This window comes from Fistularia commersonii, chromosome 3, assembly GCF_037954325.1.
Source record: "Fistularia commersonii isolate RoL2024-O1a breed Wild chromosome 3, RoL_Fcom_v1.0, whole genome shotgun sequence".
Taxonomy (NCBI): domain Eukaryota; kingdom Metazoa; phylum Chordata; class Actinopteri; order Syngnathiformes; family Fistulariidae; genus Fistularia; species Fistularia commersonii.
In genome coordinates this window covers 1,540,607-1,561,267 of record NC_141286.1, presented here as the reverse complement: position 1 = coordinate 1,561,267, position 20,661 = coordinate 1,540,607, and the positions used below count along the sequence as shown (strand labels likewise).

Below are 20,661 nucleotides of genomic sequence, written 5' to 3'. Positions count from 1 at the left end.
AGAAGAGTAGGGGCAGAACAAATTTTAAAAAGTAGTGATTATTTTGTACTTATTATAATTAATATTACATTATTATTTTTTTGTACTTAAGTCCTTCTTAAGACATTCTTATTCTCCCTCCTTCCTACTATTATCTATGACTGTTATGTTTTTGCTTGAAACTCTGGCACAACAATTTCCTTCAGGATAAATAGAGTTGATCTCATCTCATCTCATTATTAAGTTAATATAGTTCAAGGGTCAGTGATATATTAAGTTAAATATGTCGTCGATTCTATTGTAAGTCGCTTTGGATAAAAGCGCCTGCCAAATGTAATGTAATGTAAATATAAATTCAATAGCACAGTGAAGACTGACTCAATTTATTGGTGTCAAAATTCCAACGTGTAATTTTCCTCTCTGCAACAGATATAGTATGTGCTAACATGGAAAAAAGCTTCCCATATTATTTTTTTTTTTTTTTCCCCCCATCACTGTCCCTATAGGGACAGCCGAAATCTATTTGTTACTGCCACCATTAGAAATGATAGTTTTCAACACTGTCCAGATGCCTATGATGCCATTTCTCTTTTCAGCGTTATTGTTTTGGACAGTATGAATAAATAAAACTCAAAGAACACATGAACTCTCAAGTGTTTTAATTGAAGGGACCAAATCCCAGCATCGGGTAGAAAATGTCTGTTGGCTGCTCCTTCTGCTGACTTATTTATTTCCTCAAGTACCTGTGGACAGGCCAGGGGGAGGTCTGAGCATTTGTTCGCGGGTGACAATGGGGAAGGAACGGTGTTTGTTGCCGTGGCAGCGTGCCACCCTCCTCTGGGCAACGGGGTCATGTGATCATGTGAAGGTAAAGGCAGCTTGTTGTTGTTTACGTGTCTCTTTTCTGTTTGTTCTCTGGGTCTCCAGGCAGTCGAGGAGTTGTTGGAGTCCTTGGAATTGGAGAATAGCAGCTACCACATGGGGCTGAGTAGGGTGAGTTGAGTCAAGGTTGCACACACACACACACACACGTACTTGCAGAGTTTTCATCTTTTTATGTGGTAATACTAACAACACCGACCTCTTTGAAATAGTTTAATATCACAATTTTGAGGTTTTTGTCTTTGTAAGTTCACATCATTTTATCTTTTGTGTTTTGCAATCAACCTTGGTGATATATCTGGTCATTAAGGTGTTGTTTTTAAATCTAAAGCTTAAAAATATAGCAAAAATATCCCATGGCTCTGTTTTTCTTTGACATCTGATTATATTAAACTATATTGCACAAAGTAGGCCACAATCCACTACAGGCTCATCAGTCATGTGTGACAAAACACAACTAACCAAGCCTTCATATTTTTACTTCCGCATACTAATATTGGAGCAGAGGAAGATTGTATCCCTTAATATGTCATTGCGTTTGAAAAATAAATCTTTTACAGGAGTTATATGGTGTGCAGTAATGTTTACTTGTCAACTTTGGAAAGTATTTTGTGAACCAGCACACAAGCTCTGGGGTGTTTTCCTTTTTTAATCTATCCGCACAATATGTATGACAACGATGATAGTGTTGTTTTTCTTATCTACAGTAAAGGAAATGTGATATTTCCTCATGAGAAAGCCAGGCCTTCATAATCTCAAGCACACTTCTGGTTGCAGCCTGAAGATAGCGGTGTTGTGCAATCCGTAAAATGTCGTTACCGGCAGATGGGAAGGGCTAAAGCTACTTGGCTCGCATTAATTCCACCTGTAATGATTTGGTGATGTCGCTCTTATCGGCTGTGCGTTTGAGGCTACAGATTTCGGATATCTGTGATGAATGGAACAGCTCAATATCCTTCTTGTGGAAATAGAAAAGAATCTACTTACTTAATAATAAGCAAATGATCCAAACAAAAATCCCTCAACCCCAGACACTCAATGCGGCTGCCGATTCTTTTTATTTATTTATTTTATATATTGAAATTTTGAATACATTTATGACTTAAAATTTGCTGAGAAAAAATAGGAAGTGGCCTGAATTTGTAAAAAAAGGATCTAAAAGAGACAAAAATTCAAAAAGAATGCACAAACAGCCCCCTAAATGAGCAAGACATATGTCAAAACGACTGGGAAATAAATGAAAATATACAGTATAGTGGTATTTTGTCCAGTAAGAAGGCATTGCTTTCATGTTTGTTACATTTTCCATCCTCTTATACTGTTTTACTTTACACCTACACCATGTAGAGACTACATTAATAATCAATACACCAAAATATTCTGTTTATTAATTCCCTCCACACCTAGATAAACATTTCTGTCTTTGGACTCTTGACGCACTTTGGTCCATCTACCTAATTAACTAACTATATTTATAACAATTAACATCCTGGCCCAGGTTTTTCATAATTTCGTAAACTGTACTATAACATTTAATGAAAAAAATCTCAAATCCCTCGATTAAATGCTTTGCCGGTTAACCGTATTCTGAACTGAGTAGCCATTGTACTTGAGTAAATGTAATCCACAGATGTATCTTTTTTTGTCATTTTTTATATGCGATTACTTTGTATTTTTTTTTGTTTAATTAATTTAGTTATTTTATTTATTTTTATTTTATTTTTTGGGGGGGCGGGGAGGTAGAGCAATCATCTGTGGAAACATTCCTGGTTAGAATCCCGGCTTCTCCTAGTGTGTCGAAGTGTTGTTGAGCAACACACTGAAGCCCTCACTGCTCCCCTGGTGCTGATGGACGGCGGCCTACCGCTCATGGTTCATCCATGATGGGCTCAGAGAACCAGTTTCCCCGCAAAAATAAAAAAAAAATTCACAATATGCGTCACAGCCACCTCACAGGCAGCATTAATGAGTTTTAAAATGACCACTAGAACAAATCGAGGCATCACAAACAAATACCATAACAGCTGATGTAAAACATGGATATCCTAGCATTATACATATCAGTGAAATGTAGGTTTTTAATGTTTTCAGCTAATATTGCCACAAATGCATGAAATGGGTGTGTGCTTTCCGGCACATCGTCATGATCTGGTGTAACCTGGATCCCAATCGAAATGAATTTCCTCTGCAGAGCGTCTGTGCTCTCCCTGAGAGATACGGTGGAAAGCTCAGTTATCCAGGAGGGCTCAGAGCAGAGCTGCTGCCCCTCCGCATCGAGATGAGCCGGAGGAGGCGGCTCGGGCGTCTTGTTAGGATGCCTTCTGGACGCCTCTCCGCTGAGGTGTTCCAGGAAGCCTCCAGACATGCCAGAGCAGGGGTGGACAATTCATTTTTACACAGGGCCACATGATAAACCTGAGCGGGGTTGGAGGGTCGAACCAACAATAACGGAAAAGCAACGCTCTTGTAAATCATGAGCGGAATAAATGCTTTTTCACTCATGTTGAGATAAGATAAACTTTATTGATCACCGTAGGGGAAATTCCTAATAAATATGAATATAAATAAAGACAGACAACAGAAGATTGCAAGACATTCACGAATAAATAGACAGCAACAACAACAACATCAGGGATGATAATGGAAAACATAAATGAACAGTAAGGGGGAAAAATAAGATAAGATAACATAAGATAAACTTTATTGATCACCGTAGGGGAAATTCCTAATAAATATGAATATAAATAAAGACAGAAAACAGAAGATTGCAAGACATTCTCAAATAAATAGACAGCAGCAACAACAACAACATCAGGGATGATAATGGACAACATAAATGAACAGTAAGGGGGAAAAATAAGATAAGATAAGATAAACTTTATTTATCCCCATAGGGCAAATTCCTAATTAATATGAATATAAATAAAGACAGACAACAGAAGATTGCAAGACTAATAAATAGAATAAATAAATAAAATAGATATAATATAATAAATAGAACAAATAAATAGACAGCAGCAAAAACAACAACATCAGGGATAATAATGGACAACATAAATGAACAGTAAGGGGGAAAAATAAGATAAGACAAGATAAGATAAGATAAACTTTATTGATCACCGTAGGGGAAATTCCTAATAAATATGAATATAAATAAAGACAGAAAACAGAAGATTGGAAGACATTCACGAATAAATAGACAGCAGCAACAACAACATCAGGGAAAATAATGGACAACATAAATGAACAGTAAGGGGGAAAAATAAGATAAGATGACATAAGATAAACTTTATTTATCCCCATAGGGGTTTTTCCTCTGTCACATCCAGATACACAACCAGAACTAAACGACAACATAAACAGAGCGGCAATAGCAATGACAAGAATGCAATAAATAACAAAACGAGGCAGGATGTGCGCAGGCCGGGACCAACAAGGACAAGAAAGGCAGCAGAGTTAGAACATGACGTGAACGTTGAGGCCGTGAGATTGTGGAAGCAGCACACAGATGCACCTCAGGCCGGTCAGAGTCGCGTGCCATCTTCTCTCGGCCGGCTTGGCGACGCATCCCGCTGGATTCCCCCGAAAGAGGTCAACGTTTTGGCCTTTTCGCTTTGGCCGCCGTCCCCGTGATCGGACCCTGAATTAAGCGGCAGTAGCCGGATTGGTTAATGGATAAATCTATCCGGCTTTAGTTGACTCTATTTGGCCAGAATTTTTACCGTTCATTTACATGATTAAATATTGGACGGAGCGCAGCCGCTCATTCAATATCACTTAGGGGAGGTTTACCTCCTTGACATGTAAGCCTGTACTTACATTTTCAACAAACCAGAAGTCATTTGCCTCCATAATGCTCTCTGCATTTCGTGAGGAGCTTCGTTCAATGACGGTGTCGGACGATTAAAATACGATGATTAAACCTCGTAACAAAGCAAAAAAGTTGTGGTGGAAATTGAGAAAAGCAAGATAGTAATAACCATTTTGCGCTCACCTTCAAATGTACTGATCAGACTTCTGTACTATTTTCATGGGATGGAAATAGTCTTTGTGGCTCTTTTTTGTGTGACCTAGCCAGACACTGCCGGTCTCCCAACTCTTTAGATACAGCTAATCACACAGAAAAGGACTGGGTGATGGGTTTGTTAATTAGATCTGTGAATGTCTGTGGAATATAAAGAATAGCGAGGGCCTTGAGCTGTCAATTAGGGAAGTTTCTTGGCAGATGTTTCAGGGAGTTTAACCTTGCTTCATTGTTGGAGCATCTCAGTCTGGCCAGGGAGGGCTTTTTTGAGGTTCTGACAAATCTTTTAAATCATCTTCAGTCTATATCTCTGTTTTGCCTTTATCACGAACCGCTTTTAGTCGCACAGGTTTGTACGGAAAAAGAAAACAAGTCATTGATTGTTTCAGAATCGACTTTGATATGTTGATAAGTCTTTTACAAGAATGAACTCTTATCATTTTTTAAGAATAAAGAACAACTTTATTTATCCCGATGGAAATTGTTGTGCCAGAGTTTCAAGTAAAACATAACAATGATAAAAAAGAGTAGGAAATTGTATAAACAGTAAAAAAAAAAAAGAAAATCCAATTCATTACATCTTTAAATGTGCATCCGTTCTTACCATTCAAAGAGTAACAGGGTTGGTATCCTTTTGTTTTATACAGAAAGGATTTAATAATCGTTTTATTTTCAAGGAACTCTTAGGAAAGGATTGTTGTCTTTTCAGAACAAAGCATATGGATAGTAGTCTCAGCAACAAACGCAAGACAAGATGGTATTTGAATATTTAAAAAGTCCAGCAAGTCCAGTATGAAGCTGAAGGAAATTTTTGAGATGCGAAAAAATGTCCAGTAGTTCCTAGAGGTTTTTTGACCATTTTTCTTTTTTTTTAGCAGAAAGGCAGCGTAATGCTAGACATTTCACTTATCAAAATTGTCGGAGTGGAAGAAGAGGGATGGGGCAACAAGATCCAGCCCTGTTGCAAACCTTAAAACATGTTGTCTTTAAACGTAGCTTTAAATGTTCCAATGAAAGGCATTATTACAAAGTTATAAACAGTATTGCTAGAAATCCAAATGGCAGACATTTTGCAAATACTGTTTTTTTAATGAGACAACAATATCAAATTAGCTGAAAAAAATCACTTTTTTCACCTTTGTCAGTTAAATACAAACAGATTTCAGTATTTTAATGGATAACTTGTGCCACTAAAGCATAACATGTTGACATACAAGTCACTATGCCTGAAATTTCAAGAGATACGCCACCAACATTGAGGTGTTTTTTTATGGTACATGAAGTATGGACCGTGCAGGTGGTTGCGCTGTTTTCCCCACACACTGCTAGACAAGCTGCCAGACTGTCCCTGTGGTTTGCTGCCAGTGTGTGTGTGGCTTGCTGCCTGACATCATTAAAGCATCCCCAAACTGACAAATGGCTCTCCAAGGAGCACAAGCAGTTCATGTTGACCAGATGTGTTTTCCCTCCCAGGCTAGTCTGGCATCATTTCTCTGGCTTCAGTCTGGCCGCGGAGCCTACTTAGCCAAACATGTCTTTACCAATAATTAGTTTTCTTGTTTTTTTTTTTTTTACTGTTGAAAAACCTTGGTATTAGTGTATACGATTATCTTTCATTGAGATTTGTGTTTTTTTTCGAATTTTATTTGTTTCTGTCTTTCTTTCCCTATATATTGCACAAGGTGGTACATTTTTTTTGCCACAATTTTTAAATTACACATTTTTGGACATTTTTGATTGTACACTGCTCAAAAAAATAAAGGGGACACTTAAAAAACACATCCTAGATCTAAATGAATGAAATATTCTCATGAAATACTTTGCTCTTTACACAGTTGAATGTGTTGACAACAAAATCACACAAAAATGATCAATGGAAATCAATTGTATCAACCCATGGAGGTCTGGATTAGGAATCACACTCAAAATGAAAGTGTAAAAACAAACTCCAGGCTGATCCAACTTTGATGTAATGTCCTTAAACCAAGTCAAAATGAATGTGTGTTGCTTCCTGAGTGGACACTATGATTTCACACAAGTGTGATTGACTTGGAGTTACATTGTGTTGTTCAAGTGATCCCTTTATTTTTTTGAGCAGTATATATTGCACCAGATATAGCCTTTGCTGATCTTAAAGGATTCTACTGCATGTCGTGGTGTAATAACTTCTGATTAATCTAGGAAATCCAATTATTGTTATAAGAAATTGATCTGCTCATTATCTACCACTTATCCTGCAGTCAGGGTCATACTAGATTGTGTCCCAGCTGTCGACGGCTGAGAGGCGGGGAACTTCCTGAACCGGTCGATTGCAGGGCAATAGACGGACAAACAACCGCTCTCTCAATTCACTCTCTCATTCAAACATCCGGGATTTTTTTGTAAATAACCCCCAGTCTTTTTTGGACTGTGGCAGGAAACCAGAGAACACATGCAAAGTAGGGGGTCGTTCATGTTGCGGGCGGAAGCGCTAACCTCTGCCACCAGAAATATTAATGTCAGTTCAAAACCATGCAGTATTGGATGCTAAGTCAGGGGTGTCAAACGTACGGCCCGCGGGCTGATACCGGCCCGTCAGGTGGTCCAATCCGGCCCATGTAATAATCTACAATTTGAAAAAATACATAAAAATCTTGAACTATTTTTTAAAAATAAAAATGCAGCTGTTATATTGCCTTTTATATTGTACTGTTTTAGTCAGTGTTCACAACATGGCACAACACATGTGCTGCAGATGGCTGCAATGTGGCTTCCATTGTAAATAGCCTTTTTCTTATTGTTAGCAATGTACCTGCTTTTCCTTTTGGCCCCGACACCCTCATCACCAAGATGTCGTTCTCAAAAAAAAAATGAAATGTGGACTTGAGTGTCATTTTTTTTTCAAGAAAAATGGATCACTTCTTATTTGTTGGTAGAGGTGAATAAGAAACCTGTAAGCTCGATGTGGATGCAGCAAGTTTCTGTGCCACGATAAGACTCGCCATGGTGGAAAATACAACTAAATGCACAGAGAACTAAGAAGACAGAACTGAGGCATCGTGTTGTTGAAATTGCACTTCTTTTCTTCATTAATCTCAGGTTGTTCACCATATATCTTTTTTAAAGGTACTGTTCATTTCATATGAAGATTTTTAAAATCTACCTGCTTTCCTTTTTGGATTTAGTGTGACTTCTAGTTAATTGTGCAATGATTTTTCCGGCAGATTTAGTTGAGTTAAACTTGAAATTGCAAAGCATGTATTTCTGATAAATTGGGTAAATTAAAAAAACAAAATAAAAAAACAAGGAAATAAATCCAACAAATACAGTGTATTTACTGCAGTAGAACAACTGCAAAGTTGCCTGTTAAAATATGTGTGTGTGTGTGTGTGTATGACCTCTGCCCTGATGGCCCACTTTTCCAAAATGCTGTATATTCGGAAAGACGATTGCATTTTTCCTGTGCGAGGGTGTTGTGCTGCACACAATCGTGCTACTCAAGGCTTGAAAAGCTTCACTAATCCCCTTTACTGGTTGTCACTCTGTGAAAGTAATAGATATCTAGTAATCAATGGATGTAGCGTTCTATCTTTTGAATAACTATATTCACACACATAATTCATTTCTGTAGCTAATAGAAGTGGACAATATAATGAAGCTTTAAACAAAGATAGAACCGTAAAAACTATTCAACGCCTCTTTTTTAGTTAAAAAAACATACAAAGTACAAGGTCTCAAAGATCTTTTTTAGCTAATATATTGAAAATATCATCAGAAGCGTCTTTTAGACTCCCTCTTTTTGTGCAAAATAGTAAGAGCTGGCCTGATTCACTGACAAGTCACAGAGAGGTCAAGCATGTTATGTTTTGTGAAACATAAAGTAGCTTCGATTTCCGTTTCAGGAAGTAAATTTATTACTGTTTTCATAACGGCGTTTTTTTTGTTCTATTATTTATATCCAGCCATGAAAGGGTATCTATAGTCAGTATCAAGGTGACATCAAAATGTTAAACATTTTTCATTTTGATTTCTTAATCTCACACGATTAAAAATTGTTTCAATAGTGTGTTGAAATTGACAAGGTGTTAATCACCCATTTACTGTGGGACTAATTTAACATTTTAATTGACAATAGTCTTTCTGCAGCTTCAAGATAGTTATAAACCAACATGATTTATGACCTTGAGACCAAAATGACCATTGATCCACCAAAACGTGTGCTTTTTAAACACGATCGGCACCGGGTGATGAAATTCTGTGCAGCTATTTGCTGTTCCAGTGTCACAGGTTTGGAGCTCAAAATGTGCAATAGGTGAGAAGAGATTGCATACATTTTGTCGCTGCTCAGAAAGCGTCTATTTTTTAGAAAGTTTAGGTCATAAAACCTGCACATTATCAGCAGCAAACCAGCTAAGATGGAAACTTGATAAAACCTGGGACCTTCCTGAAAAACACACAAATGATCAAAACTTGTTGGAGAAAAAGCAGGAACAATTAAGGGACAGCTGAATAGAGTAAGAAGAGGAAACCCAGGAAAAAACACTTTAAACAAATATTACAAGGAAAAGATTTTCTTTTAACATGATTGCGACGAGTCTATGGTAAAAACGTTTTCATTCGCTGTTTTACCGAAAGCTTTGTGGCTGCTGCTGTCGCTCTCTTTTGTGACCCAAAAAAGTTCAATGCACCTCATCTCGGGGATAATTCCACAATTAACAATCCTACAGCGTGCTGGGATTCGTAAAGGACAAAAGACATTCACAGGAACCAGAAAGAACCAGCGCAGCGGCCGTTTCGCTGGGAATAAATCGTACTGCCCACCGACTGCCAGGGAAATTGTAGTATTTCTTCGGGGAGGCAAAGGAAAAGATTGTGCTAAAAACTGACCGACCGGGCTATGATAAAAAATGATAATAATAATATGACCCAGTGTAAATGTTTATTGTCGAGAAATCCAATTAATGCTTTTAGTTCAAAGTGGAGGTTGTTTTTCTTTTTCATAAACATACAGGTAACCCTCGGTAAATCATAAGCACCGGGTTTAATTTGAAACAAAAACTTGCCTTATTGTGGTTTGGCTCATGAGAAAAGAAGTTTAACAGTTGGAAGTCATCCTCGGAAAGAAAACAAATCATTAAATCTCTACCAGATACCTCAGAACAGGAGAATATCTCTCTCCAAACTGACACAAATGAAAACGAGAAGATAAGATAAGAACAACTTTATTAATCCTGAAGGAAATTGTTGTGCCAGAGTTACAGAAAATATAACAGTAATAAATATTAAAAAGAAAAGGCAGAATTAGAAATAAAATAAACTATAAACTATAAAGTGTCTCAGTGAAACTATAAAGTGTCTTAGTAAACAGTAAAACTTAAGAATAAGAAATTAGAAGCTCTATATTTTTGGACGGTAAAGCGGCCTACTTTCAACATCTTGGTACTTTTTCAGAAATTGTCAGAAATGAAATGGTGTCATCATTAGAATTCTGCAGGTAGTCCTGCTTCCGTAACCATCAGCAAAGAATATCAATGTCACCAGAGTCTCTCTGGTCGGGACTTTAATTATCAAGCCGAAACACATCACTGAGATAAGTGCCAAAGATGAACGCATTGTATTCGGTTGATCTCCTACTAATATTCTTGACTTATCAACATGAAGTGCTTTGTTTGACACAAAAAGACTGTAGGATTATGGAAAACCTGATGTTCCATCTGTACCTAACTTTGGAAAAATTGAGCCTCCAATGCATGTCGTGTCTCGGCTTCAGGTGTTCTTCAGAGCGGGGACTCTGTCCAGGATGGAGGAGCAGCGGGACGTTCAGACCAGAAGGAACATCTCTCTCTTCCAGGCTGCCTGCAGAGGATACCTGGCCAGACAGGCCTTCAAAAAACGCAAGGTAGGCTTCTTCATCAGGATTCATTATCTCATGTCTCTTCCAGGCTGCTGAGCGGAAACAACTAACTGTCTTAGAAATAGACTTGAAAGATCCCATATTAATGGATTTGATGGTAGACATGAAACAGATTTGTTGTCCTACGGCCGCAGTCCTACTTGACTAAATATTCAAATCCTATAGTTACTAGTTAAATCCCTTATCCTGTTGTGTTTGAACATTATTTTTAAATCCGTATATTTTAGCTATTAATGAATAAAGTATTTCACCACATACATTTTTTAGCTGTTAATTGTGTCACAAAATGCACAAAGTTCTGTGACCTATATACAACTATTAACTAATATATAGAGAAAGGAAAAAATAAATTAGCAAAAGTGAATTAAAAATAGAAATAATGTATTAAAAAAATGCCAATAATTGAGCACAAAATACTCCAAATCCAGCCAGTTCCCAAAATCCAAAAGCAGGATTCAAGACATCATCAAAGTAAAGTTATAAGTAGCAACTATATATAGCAACTCACTTTTGTGCAACCAAACCTTTGCAGTTTAAGCACCCATGCTTTTACTAAGTAGTCATTTTGTTGCAGAAACTGTATATTACATTACTGCTGGTAAAGATGCCGTGGTAAATATAGGTAGAGGACAAAGCTAAATATTTGAAAGTGGTAGAAAGGAAAGCTTTAAAGGCCGTTCTTCATAGCAAAAACCTAATATAATGTCTGTGGCGTGAAAAAAATGCACTTTTAAAGTCTCTTCAAAGATAGTCAATGTAGGCATTACCGACTTATAACTTGAGGCTGACATCTTTAAATGATGATACATTGCTGAGATTGAAATGATTTGCTTTAAACAGGCAGAATAACTGCATACCAAACAAAAATGTGTTAAATAATGGTTCAGTTTTTAATGAAAAAGGCTTCAAACCCGAGGAGATTTATTTACCACTTTGCCACCAAATTAGCTATATCAATGCTTCACAAGTCGCCCTTGCAGAGGATTATTCAATTTTCTTTTTTGTGCACATGGCTAGTTTGGGGTGTGTGTGTGTGTGTTTTCTAGCACAGGAGCTGGAGAAGTAAAAAAAAAAATATATATATATAATCATGTGACTTTGTGTTGATTTTCTGTGTTCACCATTTTTCTTCCATCCATATGCAGTTAGACAGAAATGAAGCTTTTTTTTTTTTTTTTTTTTTTTTTAATCATTGTCCTTCTATTTCTTTGTTGCTCTGGGAATGAGACTCACAAAAGTGTCTTTTCAGGGGCATTTTGTTTTCACTCCTGTGACAGCCTGTTTTTGTCTTAGGATAAACAGCAAGTTTAAATAATTCATATAGGTTGGAAATGGGTTTCCCATGTAAGTTGCCTCCTGAATGGACATTTTTTCGGGTTGGGAATCTTGCATTCTTACTTTCACCATCTATTGACCTCTTGGTGCCTTAAACATGACGTGAAAAGGCTTGCCTCCTTATCTCTATTGCTATTTTCTTGCAAGATCTGGTGGAATTTGCGATATTTTCCATTATTGCCCTTCTTGTTTATTAAAAGTAAAAAAAAAAACAAGAACACAAGGACTTTACATAAAGATAGATTTATCTCTTTATAACAGGGGAGGAGAGAGTGAGGGGATGATCAATAATGTTAACCCTAATGCCGATTCAACCAAATAACACAAAACAGGAAAAAAAGACAGATTGGTGCGTCGTCAGTAGTTTGACTGGACTAAATATTCTGCACAGTTTCATCTTTTTGGCCAGATTCGGAGGATAAACACACTCCTACACTGTCAGAGTTGCTGAACATCCCTCCTTGAATGGAAAAATGACTTCCATCATCCAATAAAGGGATAATTATTTTCAAAATCAATATGTACTTAGTGAAACATGTTTTAATTTCCCTGAGGGCCGAGATCTTCGCCAAAATTTCAATGCAGTAAATAATTTGCTATTTATGAAAAGGCAGTAAAATTATATTTTTCAGTTGAAGACCAGAAGGTTTACGTGAAATACAACTGGAATCTTTTGTAGCCTGAAGAGTTGAAACCCTCGCTGAATTAACGCGTTTCCTTCCGCAACCTTTTTAAATAATGCAGGGCATCATTAAGTGTTCATTCTTCGTGAAGTAAAGTTCCGTTGTCTTTATGACACACCTACTATCAAACTGAATGATTTGTAGATGCTTTCGTCTCAGACGACAAATCAAGGGTGTCAAAACTCAAATACACAGCGGGCCAAAATTCAAAACTGGGACAAAGTTGTGGGCCAACATTGATATTTATTGAAAGAAAAATCTTCCTCTAGATATAATAATGAACCTTTTCATATGGACCCGAACAAGTTTTGCTTAAAAACTAAATATGGAACAAGCATAGCTTAATACTATACAATATATAACTTAATATTGCACACATGCAAAATCCAGTTTTCTGCTTAAGTAGCAGGGTGCTAGTATTAGCATAAGGTCGCTATGGCTACTGTCAACAGAGGAGAGGGCGTTTATGGGTCCTGTTGTGATTTTTATGCCAAAACACTAGCATAAAATTCTGGGATTTGTAGAATTAGCGATATATGCACTGTAGACTTTACTCTAATAGTCATTTGGTATGACTTTGCAGGCCAAATATAATTACAGCCTGGGCCAAATTTGGCCCGCGGGCCAGAGTTTGATCGCCATGGTTTAAACGACTGCAAAACAGACTGTTTAAGCCGACCGAAAACGATATTGTTAATTCATTTGCGTCTTGTTGTTAAACTTGCATCCACAGATATTATGTTTAGTTGATCTCATTTTCCTAATTAATGCTTTTAAGAACCTAAGTTTCCCCCTTGTTAGCTTTTCATCGGCGCTAGCAGTAAGGCACCACGGCAAGGATCGGTGTGTTTAGCTTAAACCCCGAGCAATTCCAAACCACGCAAGACAGACGACACAGAGTGTGAGGTCGCCACAGCGTTCATGTTCTGGATCCTGCTGTAGAAAGCCAGAGGAGTTCGGACCTCTTCATCGATCCGTTTTCGCCGGGCCGTTGTTTGCAAGTTACAAGAAAACAGCTGACCGGTGACCACAATCGTTTTTAAAAATTGCCCACGACACAAAGAATTTGGTGCTGAGCGTAGCTTTTGAGGTTCATATGAGTTTCTATTAAGCTCTACAAAGACTCTGCCTTGGCGTAGGAGCTAAAATGGTGACAGAAATGTGGTCGCCGCCGTCCAAATGCACGAAAGAATGATCGAGCTTCAGAAGAGGAATTGCAAAATGTCCCTGCAGCGCTAAAGGGGCTTTAGCACACGTGCAGAAAAAAGAAAAAGAATAGCAAAATGCAGCCAGCGGTTAATTTTCCCTGAAAAGCGGTGATGAAGAGGGTCAGGCGTGTTGGCCGCAGCAACAACAAGATGTCAGCAGAAATGTAAATCTGCCCTGCACTGCTGAATCAGCGGCTGTTTTCAGATTTTTATGACGGTGGCAAGTCAAAAGAACGGGTCACCGAAACGTTCCTCGCCACTATCTTCTTAATTAATATACAAAAACATTACACAAAAATAAGTGTCAGATGAACGCAAGTAAGATGTTTTTTAAGTTGAGACAAAAAGCAATAGAAATCCAAAGCTTGTGCCAAACATGGAAGTAACATAATAGTTTTTCATTTTGCTTTCTCATTTTTACCCTCTGGAATTCATCCTTCTAGAAGGAATTTGGTTCATTTTACAGTTGTTTTTTTATTTAAATTTTTTTTATTTTTTTAACATATCTAATCAAAAGCAGGAGTTTTGCCTGGAGTGGACATGTAAAGTTTCCTGTTCATTAAATATTCTGGTATTGTCCTGTTCATTGTCATCTATAAGTAGTCATCTCTACCAACTGGTAGGCTTACACAGTAAAGCTTGCAAGTGTAAATGCCTCCGAGCTGCACCTGAATTGATCAATGCTCTTTTAAAATACCCATCATGTCGGCACATGGGAACTTTGCTTCATGCCAGCAAAGAGCATATTTTGAGTTACATTTCTGTGAAAAGGGGCGTAAGACAGAAAGGTAGTGTTTGTTTTATATCCAAAGATCCATGGCATTCATTCCCTGACTTCACTTGTGGTTGTTTTCCCTATTATTAATATCACACCCGCTTTTGGAAGGGCTTAGAGCTTTTTAAAGTTTTAAATCAATTAAGAGCCTTGTTTTCTGGGGAAAAAAGGCTATTTCAAATTTTCACGCTTCATAAATGAGAGCTGTGATTTTTTTAAAAGTTGTTTTCTCTCATCCTGACCCGAGTCTGAAACCTTGACTTTGGGCCAACTCCTCGAGTCCTTGATCATTTTCCATTAAGGTAGAGAGGTAGCTTTTCATTTAACTGCGGCTCACTTTTTAAATTGCCACAACACAAAATCAATGTGTTTGTTTCTCCGTCTAGTCTGTTTGCCTGCTCTGGGACCACCGGGTTTCCCTTGAACTCCATCCCCAACTTTGGGAAGCGGCGTTGAAAGCGCTCCAGTTACAGCCAAGGAGGGGGGAAGGGGGGGGGGAATAAGGGAAAGCGAGAGAGTGGCTGGCCACAGGGGACGAGACAAACAGAAAAGATCCTGCGGCTGATTTGCAAGCCTACAGAGACCTCGTCTCTCCTCCCCATCTCTCTGACATTCATGGAGAAGAGTGGAGTGGAGGAGCAGAGGGACTCCAACACTGAGCCTAATTAAATGGTTGCCTAAAGACAGAGCCTCCACGTTACTCCCCACCCCCTACTTGGAACAGGTGGGCTCAGGCAGACACTGCTGCTTGATGTCGGAGTGTGTGTGTGTGTGTGTGCGGTGGCTCTGTTGAGTTTTTTTTTTTTTTTTTTTTTTTTGCAAATTATGGGGTGTAAAGGAGAGGTAGAGGGCAGACTTACAGACTTGACATCATCGCTTCTTTTTCAATGAGCCTTCATACAGTTGTGTTTATAATGAAGGTGATGACGAGGAGGGCATGCGGGCTGAGAGGTGATTAGTAACACACACACACACACACACACACACACACACACACACACACACACACACACACACACACACACATACACTGCCCCAAAGCTCTTAGGAAAAAAGGATGAGCAAACTGTACTCTTTATGACATTCATCGAACATTGAAGCATGAGAGATATTTATGTACGGAATAACGTTGAGGCAACATATACTACAAGAACATTGCATGTGAGAGCTGCCATGCAGGGCTTCTGCTGACTTTTATGGTGATTAAACTAGTAAGTCAACATGCAAATCTGACACAGTCATCAATTATTGTAAAATATTACATGACACCATATCACAAGAGAAGGCATTAACCCCAAATTGAACTAGAAGGTGAATTTGGCCAAAGTACAAAGAAAATAGCTTAAAAATTAGACATAACCTAAAAAACTGTTTAAAAAAAAAAGCGTAATAAATTGCTCTTAAAATAGTAGAAAATAGCTGATCAGGAGACAGAGAAAATTAGCAATACAAGATTTTTTTTTTTAATTTTTATTTTTAAGATGACGCTGCATCATTACATTTTTTACATTACATTACATTTGGCAGACGCTTTTATCCAAAGCAACTTACAATAGAGGACATAAGGGACTGCAAATACACTTGCAAATACTCGATGCACAGGAAATATACAGAACAGATCGCTGCTTTATGATTAATTTCAAACACATCATAAACACATTTATGCTGGTGGCAAAAAAAACGTTTACACAGAGCATCTGCCAAGTATCGAAGCAGAGTTCTTGATCTATATTCACACTAATCAACAGGTTTCTGGATAAAGTGGTTTCATTTCTCCTATAGCCATATCATGTTTGATGGAGTCGACATCATTGTCTCATCAGTTTGAGCTCAAGAAATCAGTTTGTCCATTTTTGTGTTACGAATGGGCCTCCAAATGAGCCACCAGGAAGTTTGATGATTTCTCTTCGTGCCTCTTCGACCAGCGATAATGTGCATGTTCGCTGTCTGGCAGCCGTTAAATACATTCGGAAGAAGGGAGCTGATGATTGGAGGAGATTGATCATCTCTTTAGGTGTATCATGTCATGATAGAGATGTTGAAAGGACGCTCTACCAGCGTTTACGGTCACTGTGAGTGAGAAACTATTTGTCTTTAACACTTCAATAGCTTGAAGGGTACATGAATGCTCTGGTTATCTTTTTAAATGTGAAAAATGGCTTTGGCAGCACTTCATTTTCATACTATAAAGGTGTGTTCAAAACTTCTTGAAGCCCACCGACTCTATGCTAAGGTTCATTTAAACATTCAGGTCTTGACTGGGATTGGTTATAACAATTAGGATCAAATAATAGTTGAGCAATTTGGGTAACATTATGGAAAAATCTCAACATCACAAAAATTGTACGGAAATCCTGTGTAAGTTTCCCTTCCCAAGCCTTTTGCTGCATCTCCTGTCTGCACATTGAATATAAGTCCAATAGAAAATGGGGGCGAAGGGGCATTTTTCCACTAATTCCTTGATGATTTTCATTATTATTCATCATTAGATGATTTCTAATCTAAAAGCAAATATAACTGTGGCCCAACAAGGACAAAAATAAATCTTACAAGGAATAACTTAAAACAAAACAACATGTCACAGAATAACAAAAAAACAAACTGAATAATTGATTGAACAAAGCCAAGGTGTTTATTTACGAGAGAATAATCATTTACTTAGTGTAGCCAGTAAAATAATGTACGATTATACTCATACCTGTATATATATGATTATATATATGAAATATATATGTATGTGTATATATATGTATATTATATACATATTGAATATATATGTGCGTGTGTGTGTGTTTGTGTGTGTATATATATATGTATACACACATATATGTATTTAATATACATATATATGTATACATATATGTTTGTGTGTGTGTGTGTATATATATATACATATATATTTATATATATAGTGGGCAGTGTCTTTCCATGCTCAGAACTCCACCGATGTCCTAGTTAAATTACAATCATAATGAGAATACCATCAATATGACATTAGGCTTGAGAATTCATACAGAATCACACTAACATAATCTTACATATTACATATTAAGCTTAATACAGGTTAGTCCAGCAACACTTAATATGTAATACTTACATATTACATATTTAGCTTAATACAGGTTAGTCCAGCAACACTTAATATGTAATACTTACATATTACATATTTAGCTTAATACAGGTTAGTCCAGCAACACTTAATATGTAATACTTACATATTACATATTAAGCTTAATATAGGTTAGTCCAGCAACACTTTTAGTATTTTAGTATCAATGAGCTTGCATTCACAAACAAGAGTAGTTAGTAAACAGATCATGGATACTTTCAAAACTCAAAAATAAAAGATTTGCTAACAAAGTCCTACAAATGTAAACGATGCAGGCTTTAAGTCCCTGTTTGATTCCTGGCTGCTTCTCATTGAGCAAGACGCCGCTCGATGGCTGCCAACTGCTCATGATGGGTTAAATGTAGAGAGGCATTTCCTGCAAGGGATTAATAAAGTATCATTCTATTAAAATGTTGTCCAATAAACGGCGCATAAAAGACACCGACGAGACAATAACAAAACATTGATTTGATACTACTAAAATAACAAAATCATATTACAAAATAAAAATGAAATCCTTGGACTCACCAACATGGATCTCATCTATAGTGCCTACTTATTGAAAATCAAATCCTTTTGTTTTTTTCCCAGGAAGACTTAAATGGGTCTGTTGTGCAGTTTATCAGTGCGTTTCAGTATCATCAATAAGTAATATTCTATGGACGTGGAGGTTGATGCTGAAAGCCCTGTCTGTTGCAGACTCAAGATCTGATTGGCTCTCGCGACTGAGTGTGTCTGTTCACTTGCAGCCTACATGAGCCTGCTCTGTTGATTCTGAAGGCCTCAAACAGATTTAATAGAGCATGACTACACAAACATGCTGAGATATGATCGAAATGGATATGAATAATCAATAATTTACATATTTATGAAAAAAAAAAAAAAAAAAAAACTTCTCTGAGTATATTTAAGCCAGCAGAGAAGGCCTTGCTAGCCCAGATAACCCACCATATGTATATGTATTAATTTCTATTCCATGAAATATTTTATGCATCACCAATGCTGCATTCATGGTGACCTTTACTGTACAAACACACACACACACACACACACACACACACATACACACAAAAATGTTCTGCTGAGATAGTTATTCTGTCCAGCAGTCTTTGATTTTTATCTCCAAATTCCATCAAAGAAACAGCACCAACAGTGTGTTACTTCTTATCTCTGCTGAAAATCTTTAAACTTCCCCTGTACATATTGTCCTATTTTCAGCTTCAGTAATTTCCTAAAATAGTAGTACAACTCATTTCCATACAAACTTAAAGTATGTTTTTGCAGAAAACATCAAGACTAGGAAATTTAGGAAAAAGAATAAAGCGGTTTAATTAACAAGAGCTCATCAGAATCTATGCCGTTATTGCTTTTTAAATCTATATGATGAATGATCGTTCAATGCATGTCGTTCGTATTGTAGTGTTCTCTTGATATGTACAGGCAGGACCAAAATTGGTCTTAAACAAAAAGGCCAGACATTTCATTTTGTCGAAGGCCCCTCGGTGGGTTTGGAGCTGCAGAATCTCTGACTAAAAGAATGAAGCTGGCAGGGCAGAGAGCACCTGCTGACCCATAAACACATCTCTGCTGCCCTGTAGGTCACACTCTGCTGGAAATACTCTGATGCTCAGGAAACAATGAATGCCTTTTCCGGTGTTTAGTGCACCTGCAGTCAGCCTTGTGTTTGTCAGCCGAATATAATTTGATGTTTGTGTCTGACAGATCCAGGATCTTGCCATCCGCTGCATCCAGAAGAACATAAAAAAGAACCGCGGTGTCAAAGACTGGCCGTGGTGGAAGCTCTTCACGACTGTCAGACCGCTGATTGAGGTGCAGCTCACTGAGGAGCAGATCCGTGGGAAGGACGTGAGTGCACTCAAGCATGTACAATACAAACACACACAAAAGACAAAAATACAAGGAATAGTATCCTCACTCGGCATCCGAGGCGTTGGAGTGTGTCCCGCGGGCAATCCAGCGGGGGCAGAATGGGGTACCGAACCCCGTCGTCGCAGCTCGGTCCGCATCGCTGGTTGTAAGTCGAACCCGTTTCCGGTGATAGTTCATAACACCCGTTCTGTACATAACTTTCATGGACGGAATTTCAAGGCGTCCAGGGGATCCGGTTTGGTGGCCACAGGATCCGGTCCCTGTGTTTCTGTTGGCTTCCTCAGGCCACGATCTCCAGCTGAAGATGAAGATGAAGATCGGCGCCTCCCAATCCCACACCGTTGGTGCTCAACCGGAAACGGGTGGAGCGTCCGCTACGGGTCGGGGAAGAGTTCAAGTATCTCGGGATCTTGTTCACGAGTGAGGAGAAGATGGAACGGGAGACGTACCGGTCTGTCGTGGTGAAGAGGGAGCCGAGCCAGAAGGTGAAGCTCTCAATTTAACCGTTGGATCAACGTTCCTGGTCTCACCTATGCCCACGCTCAAGAACGAGATACAAGCGGCCCTTTAGAGATAGGGCGAGAAGTTGGGCCATCCGGAAGGAGCGGCTCGCGCTGGAAGCCTCCTGGACGGGGAGCTATTCTGGACATGTCCATCTGGGAGGAGACCCAGGACATGCTGGAGAGACAAGGTCTCCAGGCTGGCCTGGGAACACCTTGGGGTCCTCGGGGTCCCCCAGAGGAGCTGGACCATGTGGCCGGGGACAGGGAGGTCTGGGCCTCGCTGATCCAGCTGCTGAGCCCACAACCCGACTCCGGATAAGCGTGAGAAGATGGATGGATGGATGGATGGATGGATGGATGGATGGATGGATGGATGGATG

General features: G+C 38.4%; 1 protein-coding gene across 11 annotated transcripts in view; it reads left to right on the top strand.

Annotated features, from left to right (window-relative positions):
• myo18ab (myosin XVIIIA b) overlaps positions 1-20,661 on the top strand; it is a 153,723-nt gene that overhangs the window by 71,747 nt on the left and 61,315 nt on the right. For all 11 annotated transcript variants that reach the window (XM_086141034.1, XM_086141040.1, XM_086141023.1 and 8 more), the window contains 3 exons: positions 907-972; positions 10,635-10,763; positions 19,611-19,754. In XM_086141034.1, the coding sequence (XP_085997160.1) occupies positions 907-972; positions 10,635-10,763; positions 19,611-19,754 (339 nt within the window). The remainder of the gene's footprint in view (positions 1-906; positions 973-10,634; positions 10,764-19,610; positions 19,755-20,661) is intronic.